At 40.4% G+C, this 15132-nt stretch overlaps 1 protein-coding gene across 1 annotated transcript in view; it reads right to left on the bottom strand.

The window, feature by feature from the left end:
• Nucleotides 1-206: 206 nt before the first annotated feature.
• LOC139727656 (cullin-3-B-like) overlaps nt 207-15132 on the bottom strand; it is a 30598-nt gene continuing 15672 nt past the window's right edge. The window contains exons 13-20 of the mRNA XM_071638635.1: nt 14560-14684; nt 12348-12441; nt 11403-11622; nt 7334-7402; nt 6535-6607; nt 5921-5990; nt 5150-5256; nt 207-3915 (exon numbers count right to left, since the gene is read on the bottom strand). Of these exons, the coding sequence (XP_071494736.1) occupies nt 3891-3915; nt 5150-5256; nt 5921-5990; nt 6535-6607; nt 7334-7402; nt 11403-11622; nt 12348-12441; nt 14560-14684 (783 nt within the window). The 3' untranslated portion in view covers nt 207-3890. The remainder of the gene's footprint in view (nt 3916-5149; nt 5257-5920; nt 5991-6534; nt 6608-7333; nt 7403-11402; nt 11623-12347; nt 12442-14559; nt 14685-15132) is intronic.

Below are 15132 nucleotides of genomic sequence, written 5' to 3'. Positions count from 1 at the left end.
TAGTATTCTTTAACCTTCTTCTCGCAGAACATTGGACGAAGACATTTTAGATACACATATTAGCACTAGGGATTATACAGTAAAAGAAATTTTAGTGGTTACAGTGACTTTTGACACACTCCAATTCGTACCCTATGTGTCACAGCTTTTTGGCTGTGCCGGTATTTCATACACTGCCCATTGCTTTGTGTTTCACACTTCTCGGAAAAGCCTTCTGAAGACCCCAAGTAAACTCACATTCAGTAGATTTACACAATCCAACATCTTGGTCAGACCTGCATCACATACATTAACAGCAGTCCATACATCATCCACATGTGCAGACCCTACTGTAGAACTTACACGAGTACAATTTGATCCCTCGGTATCACACTTCATTTTTCAATTGGATGCCTTCTAAGGGAGACTTCAAAACCAAAGTATCATTTTTGGTGATAAATACTTCCATATTGACAGAAACTTGCAGAATCTTGTGCAAAATTAATGATTTTGTAATGTGGGGTCCCATGTATTCCAAACATACATGCCCACAGAATAAAAAATAGAAAATATATTTTTAAGGTTACCAACCAGCAATGGACATTTACAGGTACTATTAATGGATATGGGTACATGGGACTTCAATTCTACTATCATTTTTCATTTTCAGAATTGTTCTGCAAGAGGTCTCGCGGTAGAAATCTCCCTCTCAAAGCAACTCTGCCACCTAAACAGTTTCTGGGCACATGGTATCCAATTTTTTTTTTTTTGTCATGTGATCATGACAGAAAAATTAAGAGTTGCGATATTTTTTTTCTGCCAATTCCTTAGACCTCCGATGTCCAGATGGCGGAGACAAAATTGTCATGGTGTTCACAGCAATCTTCAGCTAATTTCAGAGCTCATCTCATGGCTTAGCCAACCATAAACGTCTGACAATTCTTGGTCTCCCACATGCATTCTCCCACGCACATACCAAAATCATCGTTCCGCAACCCCATCAGGCTCTCGAAACTAGCAATGCGTCACATATACTTAAGGACTCTGTGGCCCGAATTCACAAAGGTGGTTTAAATTTAGGCCAGGGTTTATGCAAATTTCTTCTGCATAAAACGAGTGCGACAGATTGCATCTGCCAACAGATATCCAATTATTATTGTGCGTTGATACGGGCATGCAAAAGGTACGCCGATTTCAAGCTTATTTTAGTCCACGGACTAAATTCAAACCATGTTGATTTTAACCACTTTCGTGAACAGGAGCCCAAATTTACAATAAGTTTGATCGCAAAAAGATAGGAGTATACAAATCATACAAGATAGGCATGTCTTGGACCAAACACGAACGAATAAAACTTAACTGCTCACATGTGTACACAATACGTACACACCTAGATTCCAACATTATGGGCTCAAACAACCTAGGCAACTTTAAAAAAAAAAAAAAAAAAAAAAATCAGGCAAGACATGCAAAACTCAGTTCCACTTCGCCTTCTTGGACAAGACATTTTGCTACCGACACATTCACTGTAACACTAACCGGCTTCACATCATTGCAAATTGCGCTGCAGAATAATTCATTTCTTTGCCCGACAGACATTTACGGAATCTTTCCCATTCTTCCCCTTCATAGCCTTCATAGCCAAAAATCCTCCTGTGTGAATTTACCGCAAGTGCAACTATAAATCACTTTCCTCTCCTACAATGACAAATCGGGACAAAAAGAGTGCATACTTGCAGAAGAGAAATATTTCACTTTCACCCCTTCCCGGTGAGAAACAAAATAAGAAAACAATATTCATAAACCTGGGGAACAATGATACGTAAACTTACCTGAAACCTACAACAGTTTATTTATGCCTTCTATCATTTCCTTGGTCTTTCACATAACAAAAATAAAAACAAAACATAACAGTTCACTGTTTGGTAGTTGCTAAGATTATTGAAAAATGCTGAAGTATGGAGGTCTAAGTATTAATGCATACTGCTCTGAGCAGACTTCAACAAAGCTAGATTAATTTTCGATGTCAGTGTGCAAGGAAACATGCTTTAAAATAAACTTGTTTCAAATGTTATTCTAGATGCCAGCCCCCTTTAAATCCACCGCAAGAATTATCCACGCACGCCCTACAATACTACGCAGCTACGAACCTAGCAGCTGGTTAACGACTTGTGCGACTGGTAACAAAAGCATCTGCAGGCATACCGGTCATACCGGTCCCGCGATATGAAACGCATCTGATACTAACGGGAAAGAATCAAAACGACAAAAAAAAGGACACAAAATGCTCACAACCTCCGAGTAGTAGTAGTAGTAAGGCCTCGCAAAAGCTCTTGAGAACACAAAATGGAAGGAAGCGAATGAGATGGCATCGCACAGAAGATGGAAATCAACATCGTTGCATGATTTACGTGGGGTTGACAGACCACGACAAATAAGACGTTCAATTCATAGTCAGAACTTGATTGAATTTCAAAGACTTGAGAATGGCAGCATTTCACCAAATGCCGAAAGGGACCTGGAGGTCCCGTGAAAAATCCATGGAGACTTCAAAATCTCACAAGGAACAGTATCAAACAGGAGAATGAATGTACCAAACATCTTCCTAAAGGACAGAAAAAGAATATACAAAAACAACAACTCTGAACTTTATCGAATCTGAATTTGTCACGGAAGTGTTTCTTACATTAGCACCGATATTTGCCCAAAAATTATTACGCTGTCCTTGTTACTGTTGTCAGTAAAGAGCTACGACACTCGCACCCCAAGGAATATTGTATGTCCAGAAATTCACCAAAGACTGGCTGGACATCACGCAACGCATGATAACTCTGTCCCCACTTCTAGGCTTGCATTGCAGTTTACATCACACAGGGAGGGGGGAGGTAAAGGCATTTCTAAGAAAGAGATGAACAGATTAACGGTAGAGTAGACGTAGCAGATAGGCAGCTGAAGGATTGAGAGAAACAGAAACAGAGTTAAACAGAATAAATAGATAAATAGATAAAACGAGAGATCACAGATACAAGAGTAGAGGCTGGTAGGAGAATAGTGCATAAAATAATGATGCATGGTCTAGAACACACCATTCCAGAATATATGCGTGACAGATGAATGATTAGACCAAGAAAGTCATATTTCATCTTGACTTTAGCCAAGGTGAAACAGACTTCCAAGGGGGGAGAGGGGGAGGGGGAGGGGACTGCAATTATGTATTTGGAGTGCATACAGTCTAGCACAGTACTTAACAAGAGTACACACTAGTGGTAACAGTATACAATGTGCATTTATAACACCCACTGCCTGTGTACACATTCACGGTTTACAGTGTGCTACCGTGCACTCCAACAAAAGACTCTTACAGTCAAGTGATGCTGATGCAACCAAATACACACCGTGTTATAAATACACTATTTACTATACTGAAATAACAGACAGAAGCGTTTGAGAGCTCAACAACAAAAAGAATGTAGATGGATCGAGAGACATTCGACTGAAGGACAGGTGCAAAAGAAAGGACGTGACTCCATCAATCTTTGGTGATAAGTGTTCCGTGTTACAAATTCTCACCAACTTTCAGCAAAGTGGTAGACATGATTTTTTAACTTACTCTCTATTTTTTGCCATGTTTTTAAAGTTTTCTTCTCAATGCAACATAACTGGAAACACGTTTTTAGTATCAACATACACAAATGAATTCAGTGTTCTTCCATAGACTGTTCAAATTACAAAATGATCATCCAGAGACGTTGATTACAAACTTCATGAGAGAGAGAGAGAGAGAAAAAAAAAACAGGGGCGCATAATAGAAGAGGAATATCCACTTGCACCTCAAGTGGAGAGATCTTCTTCACATGGTAGTTAGAGTATCTGCATGTTGCCAATCTGTACAAAGTGGTGGTATCTTCAATTCATGCTACGTAGGTATAAACTTTCCTGCAATGACAAAGAGAACAAAAAGAGAAGGGGAGGTGAAAAAAGATAAACAGAATATTAAAGACGCTGACTGAATTGCTCAGGTCATTCACATAAGTAGTGTATGAATTGCTAGTGTCATTCCCAAGAGCAGTGTTTCAGTGTTAACTCAACATTACACAGGGCCAGAATTGATCAATCAGGCCTAAATGATACAAGTGATAGATACACTATTAGCAGTCAGCACCACCGCGTACAAATTTACAAACATTCTCGATCAGTGGCTTGTATCTGTCCTTGTCTTTTTCAACTTTCCGTTCATCCTACCGCTTCTGCGACACGAGTCAGTAATTTCACAGCACCTCCAAATCATCTTCTCATCTGAACCTGATTACCGAGGTAAATGTCGTCTCATGTCACTATTCAACTGCATGCTTGGCGCTAATTGCAGTGACACAAGCCATCATTTGTTGTCGAGGTGAGCTTGTACCTATTCTATTTGACCCTGTGATGCCTTGTAGATCACAACTCCTTTAACCCCAGCTTTTGTACTGTGTTCTCTTGCTTTGCTCTGCAAATGAGGTCCCTATCCACCACAGTATTATTGCCCGTTAAAGGGGAATCTACATGTACATCAAATATATATGTGAATTCAATGAATGCAGAAATAATATTAGTACAGTGCACTCCCGTTATAACGAAATGCTCGGGACCGGCAGTTTTCTTTCGTTATGACGAAATTTCGTTATAACCGAACAAATACAATATATAACGAAAACAAAGAACCACGTATATATATCATATTATGTTTGCTCAATACTCATCAAACACTGGAAAGCTATGTGAAATGTGATGGGATAACTGTATTACAATAATAAACGCTAGTTCCCCTAAAAAACTGTGCGTGACACAAGGAGCGAACACACAGTGGTGTGAAGCGTTCACCCATGCAGAGACGCTATAAATGCATGTTCCGCTACGTATTTTCGAAAGCAATTCGCATTTCGTTATAACGGAGCACATTTCTTTTGTGTTTCTTTGTCTGTGGCGCTCGGAAAAGACTTCGTTATAACGGAAATTTCGCTATAACCGTGTTCGTTATAAGCGAATTTTGTACCACAGACTTTAATGGTGATAATTTTGGGACCAGAGGATTTATTTCGTTATAATGAAATTTCATTATAACCGTGTTCATTATAACGGGAGTGCACTGTACAGATTAGAAAACTTGACACCCCAAGCAAAGTTTCCTCACCTATCTTCGGGTGCCCTTGCGAGGTATTCTCGTTCTATCAGGCTTTCTATCCTCTTCTTGATGACAACGGGACTTGGTAGGAACCTTGACTTGAGCTGCTCTGTCACCTGCACAGGGGGGAGGAAGTTGGAAATGGAAGTAACACACTGCCTGAAAAGCTTATCCTACCTTTCCATCAATGTTTCCTGCCTGCCATGCATCTAATATTAACACATACATACACACACTGACACATGTACAAGGGCCATGGAACATTTTTAGGGGGAGGGGAGGCGATGGGCATTTAAGGGTCACGGTAACACCCCCTGATATATGTTCATTCCTCCTTCCATTTTACTCTCCCTTCTTCACTCTGCACTTGCTGGTCTTCTTGGCCCCTGCATGTCATCACTTTCCATATCACCAATGTCACAAACAGTCACGCTTGCTAAGTGACAATAGTGATGTGAACATCAAGTTCAAAGATGTCTAATTGAAAATGGCGACCATCCAACTAGTACCTGCAGAGATCTTCTGGGTGTGGTAGTCACTTCCGAGAACCACACACCAGTTTTTACCAAAATTAAAAAAGGAAATGTATTTGCAATGTTGTATTTTCAGTTAAAATGAAATATAGGTTAGTATCGTCCTGGTATGCACATTATCGTAAGCCCACCAACCCCCCCCCCCCCCCCCCCCCCCAATAGAGACCGCTTCCGGTTTCAATTTCATATAACGAGTGGTACTTGTCCCACGCCCCTCCCAGAGGGGCCCAAATTTTGATCGACTCACCTCTGCCACGAGAACATTGTGCTGCATCTTCTTTCTCGATTTCATAATCCTCACGATGGCCGCTTCGATCGTGCAAGTGCCGTTAAGGGAAAAGAGAATCCCTGTTTGACATAATTTACCAGCGCAAACACAACCTCCTGTTACACTATGAGCAACATGCCAATCTTCTTTGATATCAGAGAATCAATTACTAAGTACACACTGCTAATGCACTGGCTAGATGGTGTATGGAAGTAGCAACTGTAGCGCTTATGCTACAGGTTTCTAAGTCTAAACCCCCTACGCGAAGTCATCCCTACATGTTCAGAATCTTGACTTGTCAAACAAAGAAGACATTCTCACAAACTATACAAGGCAAAGGGAACAAAAGGAGACCACCCCCCCCCCCCAAAAAAAAAGCAAAGAAAACTGCTACTATGTAAGCAACAGAGAATGCATAACTAGCAACCCTGAAGCTCAACAAACAGAAATACTGTAAATTTGATGTAAAATTGGCAAAACTAGTAATCCTTCAATCTATCTCATCTTTTTGAGGAATAGAGAGAAGAAATGGGTTAGAAGTGTGCTGAACTATGACAGCAGTACGGTGAATAATCAGCTGATGAAAAGGATATTCATGCTTGCGGTCTTCATCAACTCTCGTTCTCGTCTCTTTCCTCTCTGGCTCTGATTCGCCTTTGGCTGCCACTGTGGCAAACAAGAAAATTGAGAAAGAGAAAAAATATCATCAACATCATATACATTGATGTAGAGGAGAGAGTAGCAATGTCTTTTCTTTTTAAAAGGGGAAGTGTAACATAAAGCTATCCACCAACTGACAGCCTTGATACATTGGTGTGCAGTCATTTATTTTGATAATTGATGACAGGTGATCATGAGTTACATTACAGCATTAAATCATAAATCATGAAGAGTCAATCTCGTCCTGGTAATTACATCAGTCAAGCTTATGAGCTGCCATGTTTTGAGGTTTCACATTGAGAACAGTGCCTGGGGACAGATCCTGGGAACTCTGCATTTTAAATTTTAAAACCACATGTGATTTCCCAAATGGGCACTTCAGCTTGATTGGGAGTTAAGTCGCATTAAACTTATGGAGTGGCATCTAATTGCAACGTTTGTATTAAACAGGGCCCACATGACTGCCTTATGTTGGACGGTCATTCACAAATGTTTCTAGCAATGGGGCCCATTTGACTGCGTAGCATTGGACACTTGTTCGCAGATGTTTCTAGCGACAGGGTCCACATGATCCCAACACCCGACATTCTCATTATAGAATTGATATATGGAACATTTGCTTGTTTTTTCTTTTCTTTTTTTTCCATTGCTTTGTACCTTGACTTCATGGTATTATGATGTCGCAATACTTTGATTGAAGGGGAAACAGATGAAAAAGCCACATTCACTCACCCGTTTGGATCTTCACTCTGAAGAGCTTTGACGTGAAAGCATCGTTGACGGAAAACATGTGAGGATTCTCTGGAATACACAGGACATAAATGAAACGGAACACATGAGCAAGAGCAGCAAGTCATCAATAACAGCAATATTCATGAGAGAACGGTGCCAAGCGATTGTCACATAGAAGGAAATGATTTGTGATACTCTGCTATTTCCTAAAGTACTCTCCAAAAGCTAAGCTCTGAAAATGCATTCTTAATACAGGCGATGTGGAGGCTCCTTCTTACTAGGTATACTACCACTCTAATGCTATTGTCCATTTCAATATTTGTCTGTTGATTTGTTTTGTCTTTTTTTTTTGGGGGGGGGGGGGGGCGCCGAGCGGAATTGAGATGGCAAAACAACGTATGTCGAAAATTCATGAAAATTAACTTAGTCACATTTTTTCGTTCGTTTTAGTGTTATCTAACTCTGAAACAAATCTTTAAATCAGAACACAGTCCGTGACTGAGATACGACATCCCCTCCCAGTGGGAATTGTCATAATTTTGTTGGCAAATCAACATAAGCGACGATACGCTTGCCCCTTCTCAACATGCGTCATACATGAACTTGGCAAAACAACGTATCTACAGGATCTGAGTGAAATACATTGTTTTACCATATACACAGTAGTAGGCTGCGCGCTGTGCACCGACTGCAGAACCATGCGCAGTCCACTGTGTTACATGAACGAGCACCATTGACGACACATAATTTTGCCGTAGCAATAATTACAAAGCTTGGTTGATGCGGTAAAATAACATTTATGTTTTGATTTGTGCACATTATTCTTAAAAATAATGGGTCAAGTGAAATCAATTTGCATGCAATATTTTGTTGATACTGATTGCTCCTTTTCGGGTAAGATATGAAGTACTAAACAAAAACAGAAAAAGAGCTGTACCTTTGCAAAACTTAAACCTCGATTTACTGGAAAGGAGGTTGCATGTAGATACGCTGTTTTGCTATCTCATGGCCGAGAGGTTGCAACACTATCATTCTCTGTTAGCATTACATCATCCACCCTGGCAACATTAAAGGTGCATGGTCCCCGTGTTTTAGTCAAATGCATACGCGGGCGCACGGCGCAAGTTTCCTATAGAGACCTACGCTATCGACTCCTCTTTAGCGCTTACGCTTTGGCCCACTTCCCGAGTCCGAAGAAGTCCGATTCACTGTAGTCAGTGGTCGGATCACAGTTCGGCTCATGATTCGGCTGAGGGGGATGACAGCTTTAGCAAACTTCTTTTGTGATGTCATAATAACAAGCACATATGCACGCACCTTGGCATTACTATAGACTGCGCGATGCGCAGAGATGACAACGAAGGCAACTTTACTTAGCAACAGCTACGCACTTTACTCTTGATGACAGTTCAACTTCGGTTATCTTCGTATCAATGCTAACAGTGATTGGCAGTATCATCAACAGCGCCCTCTTCACAACGGGGACTATGCCCCTTTAAATCTAACCATATGGCCTCTCCAACCTGAGGGAGCAACTCTGGAAAAACATTGAACAGCCAACAGCTGCCCCTTAATACTTGTGCATAGATTTGCCAAGTTGATATGACTTTTGCACAACCCTATTCTGCACGCAGCTCTCCATATATTTATTTGTCTACACCCATGCAGAGGAGTGTGAAATGTAACTGCTTCCAGCAATAAACAGATGCTGCCACTAAAAGAAACCTCTGGGTGCTACAGGTTAATTAGAGAAAGAGCAAAATGAACAGGTGGATGAAGTCAATTGATGAATAGGCGCTGGAAGAAACTGCCTCTTGCCTTACATACCACAAAATGTTGCCATTAACCCTAACTTACCTGGGCTATTTAGCAAGCTTGAATTCCTGGGGGGGCATTATGGCCCCCCCTTCAGATCTCTGCCGTTGATCGCGCAATCGCCGCAAAATTTTGCATGAACATAAAGCCGGATGTAATCTACAAGACTGTTAAGTTAAATTTTCAACAAATGTGCATTTTCTATTTTAAATCAATTAATTATGCAAATATATGCAAAAAACCTCATTTTCGTCTGTAATTGGCTTATTAAAGCTTATGGAATGCTGATTTTTGGTGTAAATATTCCTAGTGACATTCCGAACATTTGTAAGTAAAAAAAAAATTAGTACCAAAATTAATTTCTTATGTTTTTTATTGTTTTATCATTTTTTATGTATTTCTTTGTTTTTTCGAACTTTTGTTTTTGTTTTTTTCAGCAGAATTTGTCATACACATCTTTAGGAGCATAATTATACTAAAATAAATTTATTTCAGCCATCAAAATTAAAAATATGAATCTTTATATGAATTAATTGAAAAAAACACAATTTGTATTGACTTTGTCCATAAAATCACGTTTTTGAGCAATTTTGGGGTTGCCGAAAATTTTTTGAAGGGGCGTGGCTTCGGAACGGTATGCCCGGGCGCGACAAATTTGGTCTCAAAAGTTGCGCGAGACTTGAAAGTAAAAAGTCAGTGAGTGGCGCGGTAAAAAAATTTTGCACGGCGGAATAGTCGTCGAATTCGTCGAGGGGGGGGGGCCATTATGCCCCCCCCCCCCCCCCCCCCCAGGTAAGTTAGGGTTAAAGGGATGGTATAGTTTTGGTTGAGATGGGGGGGGTTCAGATTTTAACCTTTTTATGCGATAATTATAAAAAAAAAATAGTTTTGAAATGGCTGACATATCCAAACCAAAGTAAAACAAAGTGGTCCTAACTAGATATATCGCTACGACGACTGATATGCCTCCGCCATAATGCATGGTTCTCATAATAGGTCTATAGTACAATGTCTTGACAATGTGTGATGACAGTTTCATACAACTGGCAAAATATTAAAATGACAAGTTTGCCACAAATGTGCCGAATGTTCACTTTCCTAGAACTTGGTTCAATTGGATGAATGATTAAAATGTCAGAGTGCAGGTATTTGGGGAACTGAGGATTTTTACTTGACTTTTGACCCTTTTATAAGTTTATGCATTGAGTAATTTTCAAGGTATTGAGAAAAAGTATAATTTCAGTATTAAATAGGAAAATAGCATTATCTAAACCTGGCCCTTGACCTTTGACCTCACAGTTCCAAAGAGAATCACTGTTAGGTTGAACATGCATAAATATGTAAGTTTCATGATGATACCTTGAGTTACTTTTGAGATATGGAGGAAAAAGTGCAATTCAACACTTTCACTTGACCTTTGGACCTTTGACCTTTTGGCAAGAAACTTCCCACAGAATATATATCGGGTAATACATGCATATATCAAGTAAAAAAAAAACCCAAACCTTCAGGCATTGCATAAATATAAGGAAAGTAGTGATATTTTGAGGAGTTGACCTTGACCCCTGACCTTTGAACCATGACCCCCAACTTCCGTAGATAATCACTGCCCATTGGAACAAGCATATATACTAAGTTCCATGAAGATACCTTGAACCATTTGCGAGATATGGAGAAAAACATGAATTTTCAACCTTTTTTTTCACAAAATAACTTGTGACCTTTGACCTTTGACCCCATGACCCTAAAATCCAAACAAAGTATTATCCCCCCAGGATATACCCTCATACCAAGTTTGATGTAAAACCACCACACGGTTCTTGAGATATCGACAAAAACAAAACGGGACGGACGGACGGACGACCTGAAAACAAAATGCCTCTGGCCACTTCGTTGGCGGAGGCATAATAAAAGGTGGGTCCCACCTTGTGGGTCATACCTTGTGGGTACCAACTTTTATTAGAACCTCTTTTTGGGGGGATATCTCAGACATTTCGAAACCAATTTTCATCAAATAAATTTTGAATTCCTTTTAGAATTGTATGCTCTTTCATATTTTATAAGAGGTTTATCATTACATCACAAAAATGGTGAAGCCCCATCTCAACCAGTAACTATATCATCTCTGTAACAAGCTTGCAGTTGTATAATCAATCAAACTTATCACCATTATTTCATCCACTTTTGCTCGTTTGCTCCTTTTCTCCTCTCCCCCCCCCCCCCCACCTTCCTTTCACTCCTGACCACCACTCACCAATCTCCTTGCCCTTGGGTTCCTTGACCAGGATGCGCTGGGTGGGCTTGCCCAGGGCCAGGGACTGCAGGGCCCGGATCAGGTCCTTGCTGGGGATGTCCGTCTCGGAGCACATCTCCTCGTACGTCCACTGCTCCTTGACGTTGAAGAGCATTAGCACGCACATCTGGTAGGTGGACACCTGGATGATGTGCCTCCTCTCCTCACTCTTGCCCCCCTCCTACCGGCGGACAGAGAACATGACGCACCCCTTCTTAGGAGTCTTGACATCTGCATTTATGACTTAACTACCAAGTAATCATTTTATTTTTTATGGTGCTTTGTGGAATCGACTAAACCCTGGTCATATCATGTATCTGGCAAAATTCATTTCCGTCATCATCTTCATACGTCTCTTTATGGCAATTTGCTCAAGTGTGCTCATTACAGTATCACCCATGAAAATATGAACTCAGCACAAAGATAGCATGCAAGCACATACAATCAACTTCTAAGCGAATCTTGATTGCAAGAACACAATGTAAATATAAACATTACCATTGGTAATGACCTAGAGTAACACTTACTTTTCCTAGTCGGTTCGAAAATATCAACAGCACTACTTAACATGTTGACCTTTAGTTCAGTATTTTCATTGTATATGACATTATTGCTGCACATCCTAGCATGAGAACGGTCACTATACCAAGTCACACTCTCCTGACTGGATACACTATCACTGCTACTTAGTGCAGCTCTAGAAGGATATATACACAAGACTTGTAATTGGTAAGGTGTAGCATTACATCATTCTGTAGCTCAAAGCAGTAACTGACCAGTTCTCCTAAAATGCACTCCTCACCACTGCAATAAATACGTAACTCAGCCAAAAAAAAAAAAAAAAAAAAAAAAGCAAACCAACTCAAGAATACAAAGAAAGCTGCTATTTTGACAACGTACTCTCACCTTCTTGGCCCCAAAGAAAGTTGCGTGTAAATCCGCTGAGCCTAGCTGGGGTTGTAAGGATATTTGTCTGCCTGTGTGCTTTGTTAGATAGAACCTGTACAGGATGGTAAAGGAAAAAAATATAGAAGATATGATTTGACTGCTTGACTTAAAGCAAACAATGTTAAGTCATTAACAAGGGCAATACGAGAAAACATCAACCATTTAGTGACGGCTGACCTGTTACTTTAAGTCCTTGTGTACCCAGGCATTGAGCTTATCTTGCCATGCATTTTTATTGTATGTTACTAAAATCAACATTCAGAAACCTCTCAAAATTTGAACTACTTGTAAGTTGGCAAGCCTAGTTAGGTGCATCAGTGTGCTTCAGTCCATCATGAAGGCCATTCCTATACAATGGGGATTACGGGGATTTGGTAATCTCTATTCATGGTCAATGAGTTTCCAAACATCCATGCAAATCTGGGTGCGGGGTGGGGGGGGGGGGTGGGAGGCAGGCATTCCAGTGGACATACCAATCAGCAAGCAAGGTTAAGCAATGATCTTTAAATTCCCTTCTTTTACATTATCACTCACTCTTGCACTATATTGGAGAAAATTGATCATCATTTCAAAGTAAAATGGGAGAGTTGTACACTTTCTGTCCAAATGAAAAACTTGCACGGATGCAGGGTGCTACATAGCTTTTTTTTTACCACTTGCCCAGTCGGGCAAGCTGCAGATCTTTAAATTGTTGCAGAACACTTGCCCGAACATGAATTTTACTTGCCCAAATAGAAAGTACAAAAATATCAGAAAACGAAATAAAGAAAATTACTTGTACATCATGTAAGCCAAGGGCTTGACACATTGGAGAAACAAACTCGGTTCGATCGAGTGTTGGTATTACTTGCAAAATGTTGGATAGTGCTAAAATGTAATTTCAGTGCTTTGTATTGATCACTTAACAGTCATTATCCTTGGGCTTCTGTTTGGCTGGCTTCGTGGGTTTGAAAGGTGGAAAAGTGAAAAAAAAGCTGGCTTCAAAACATTCTGCTTGCCCTATTCGGGCAAGAATTTTTTTCTCATTGTTCCAAAACACTTGCCCGACTTTGATTTTCACTTGCCCCTGGCAATCGGGCAAGTGCTTATGTAGCACCCTGACTGATGTTGCATTGATGGTGCAGTAATGTGAACTGCTGATAATAGAGCTGAATAAAGCCAATATGTTTATTTCTAAAGCATGAATATACACTATATTGCCAAAAGAAACAATTTTGTTTATTTGTAGTCATAATGGACTGAAAAAAAAAAAAAAGTTAGAATACACCTTGAGTTCCAAATACAATCTCACCTGTGTAAACAAAATATCATGCTCCCAAGTTAACAGGGTAAAGTATCAATCACAATTCATATTCCATGCAGAGATTTCTCCACATGCTTCCTAATTATTGCTTGAAATATGAAACCTGGATCGGCAGCCTTGGTTCTATGGGTGTGTTTATGCTCAATTTGCGAAGGCAGAATCAGCGTTTTGAAACACTGATTCAAAACGCTGATTCAAAACACCGTTCACGGGAGCACTGTTTATGCTCACTTTCTTCGAGCCTTGGAAAGAGCGTTTGCGATTGCTTCGCTGACCTCAGCAGAGGCAGGTCAAATTGGGGCGCGCGCTGTGATCGGTGGCCTGGCCTGGGAGAGCAGCTGGGAAAGACATGCGTATGCACAGTACATGGGAAAATTGCACAGGCCAGGGTAGCTGGCTGGCCTGGCGAGCGCTTTTTTTCACGTGAACCGGAAAGGCGTTTAGATGACGTCATTCTAAACGCGTATAGAAACGCTGTTGCATTTATTCTTCCCCATCAAACGTGATTAGTCAGAAACGCTGATCGTAAACGCACCTTTTTGTGCGTTTTGGAAGGGCGTTTTGAATCAGCGTTTCTATCGAAATGAGCATGAACGCAACCGCGTTTTGCACTAATCACGTTTCAAAAGCCTGATTTTGGCCCCCAAAATGGAAGCATAAACGCACCCTAAGACCTGCAAGTCTCAAGATTTTCAGTTCAGCTGCATTTGGTCATGCACATCAATACAAACTTTCTTTGAGATACTTAACGCTGTTTACTATCAGACAAATATAAACACGGCTCAACTTTATAGTCGCAGCATAATGTTAAAAAAAAACCAGAACAAAACAAAGAATCATGACAATACACACACAGAGAACTCTCACCTTTTGAACGCTTCAAAAGCATTCCTTGCTTGCGTGGGTACATTGCACTGTGGCTTGGCTGACTGAGTTGGCCAGAACCCTGTCGTTAATACACGGACGTTGAGGTCAACTCCATACATGTTGATCTGTACCAAACGAAAACCCGCAATCAATACCCCATAAACACAAACAGAAGTTCATCAAAGTTTTCTTTCTTTTTTGTGAAGCTAAATGTTGACAAGGGCATGTTTATATGATTATCTAATCCCCACCCTTCAAGATCACTGCATTCAAATGGATGCTTGGGATGGCGTGGATTAGCCAATACAGGTTAGGCTGGCAATGTGCTGAAGCCCCGTAACTAAAGTCAGCGATTACAGATTTTCTGCAAAACACCACTGGCAAAAATGAAGACTGAATGCAAAATGTATTGACTTAACAAAATAGGACAGCGTCTGTTACAGCACACCCCTAGTTCTGTGCAAAAGCCAGAAACAAAGTGATTACTGTTTCCAATCCTTCAGACCTGTCACACTGGGATTTATGGGAGGAAAAAAAAAATACTTCATGAGACATACAAGTAACATCATGAAA

Source organism: Diadema antillarum, unplaced genomic scaffold (assembly GCF_040938485.1).
Source record: "Diadema antillarum isolate AM-2024a unplaced genomic scaffold, OU_Dant_1.0 seq00000139_RagTag, whole genome shotgun sequence".
Lineage (NCBI taxonomy): Eukaryota > Metazoa > Echinodermata > Echinoidea > Diadematoida > Diadematidae > Diadema > Diadema antillarum.
This window is presented reverse-complemented; position numbering and strand designations above follow the sequence as displayed.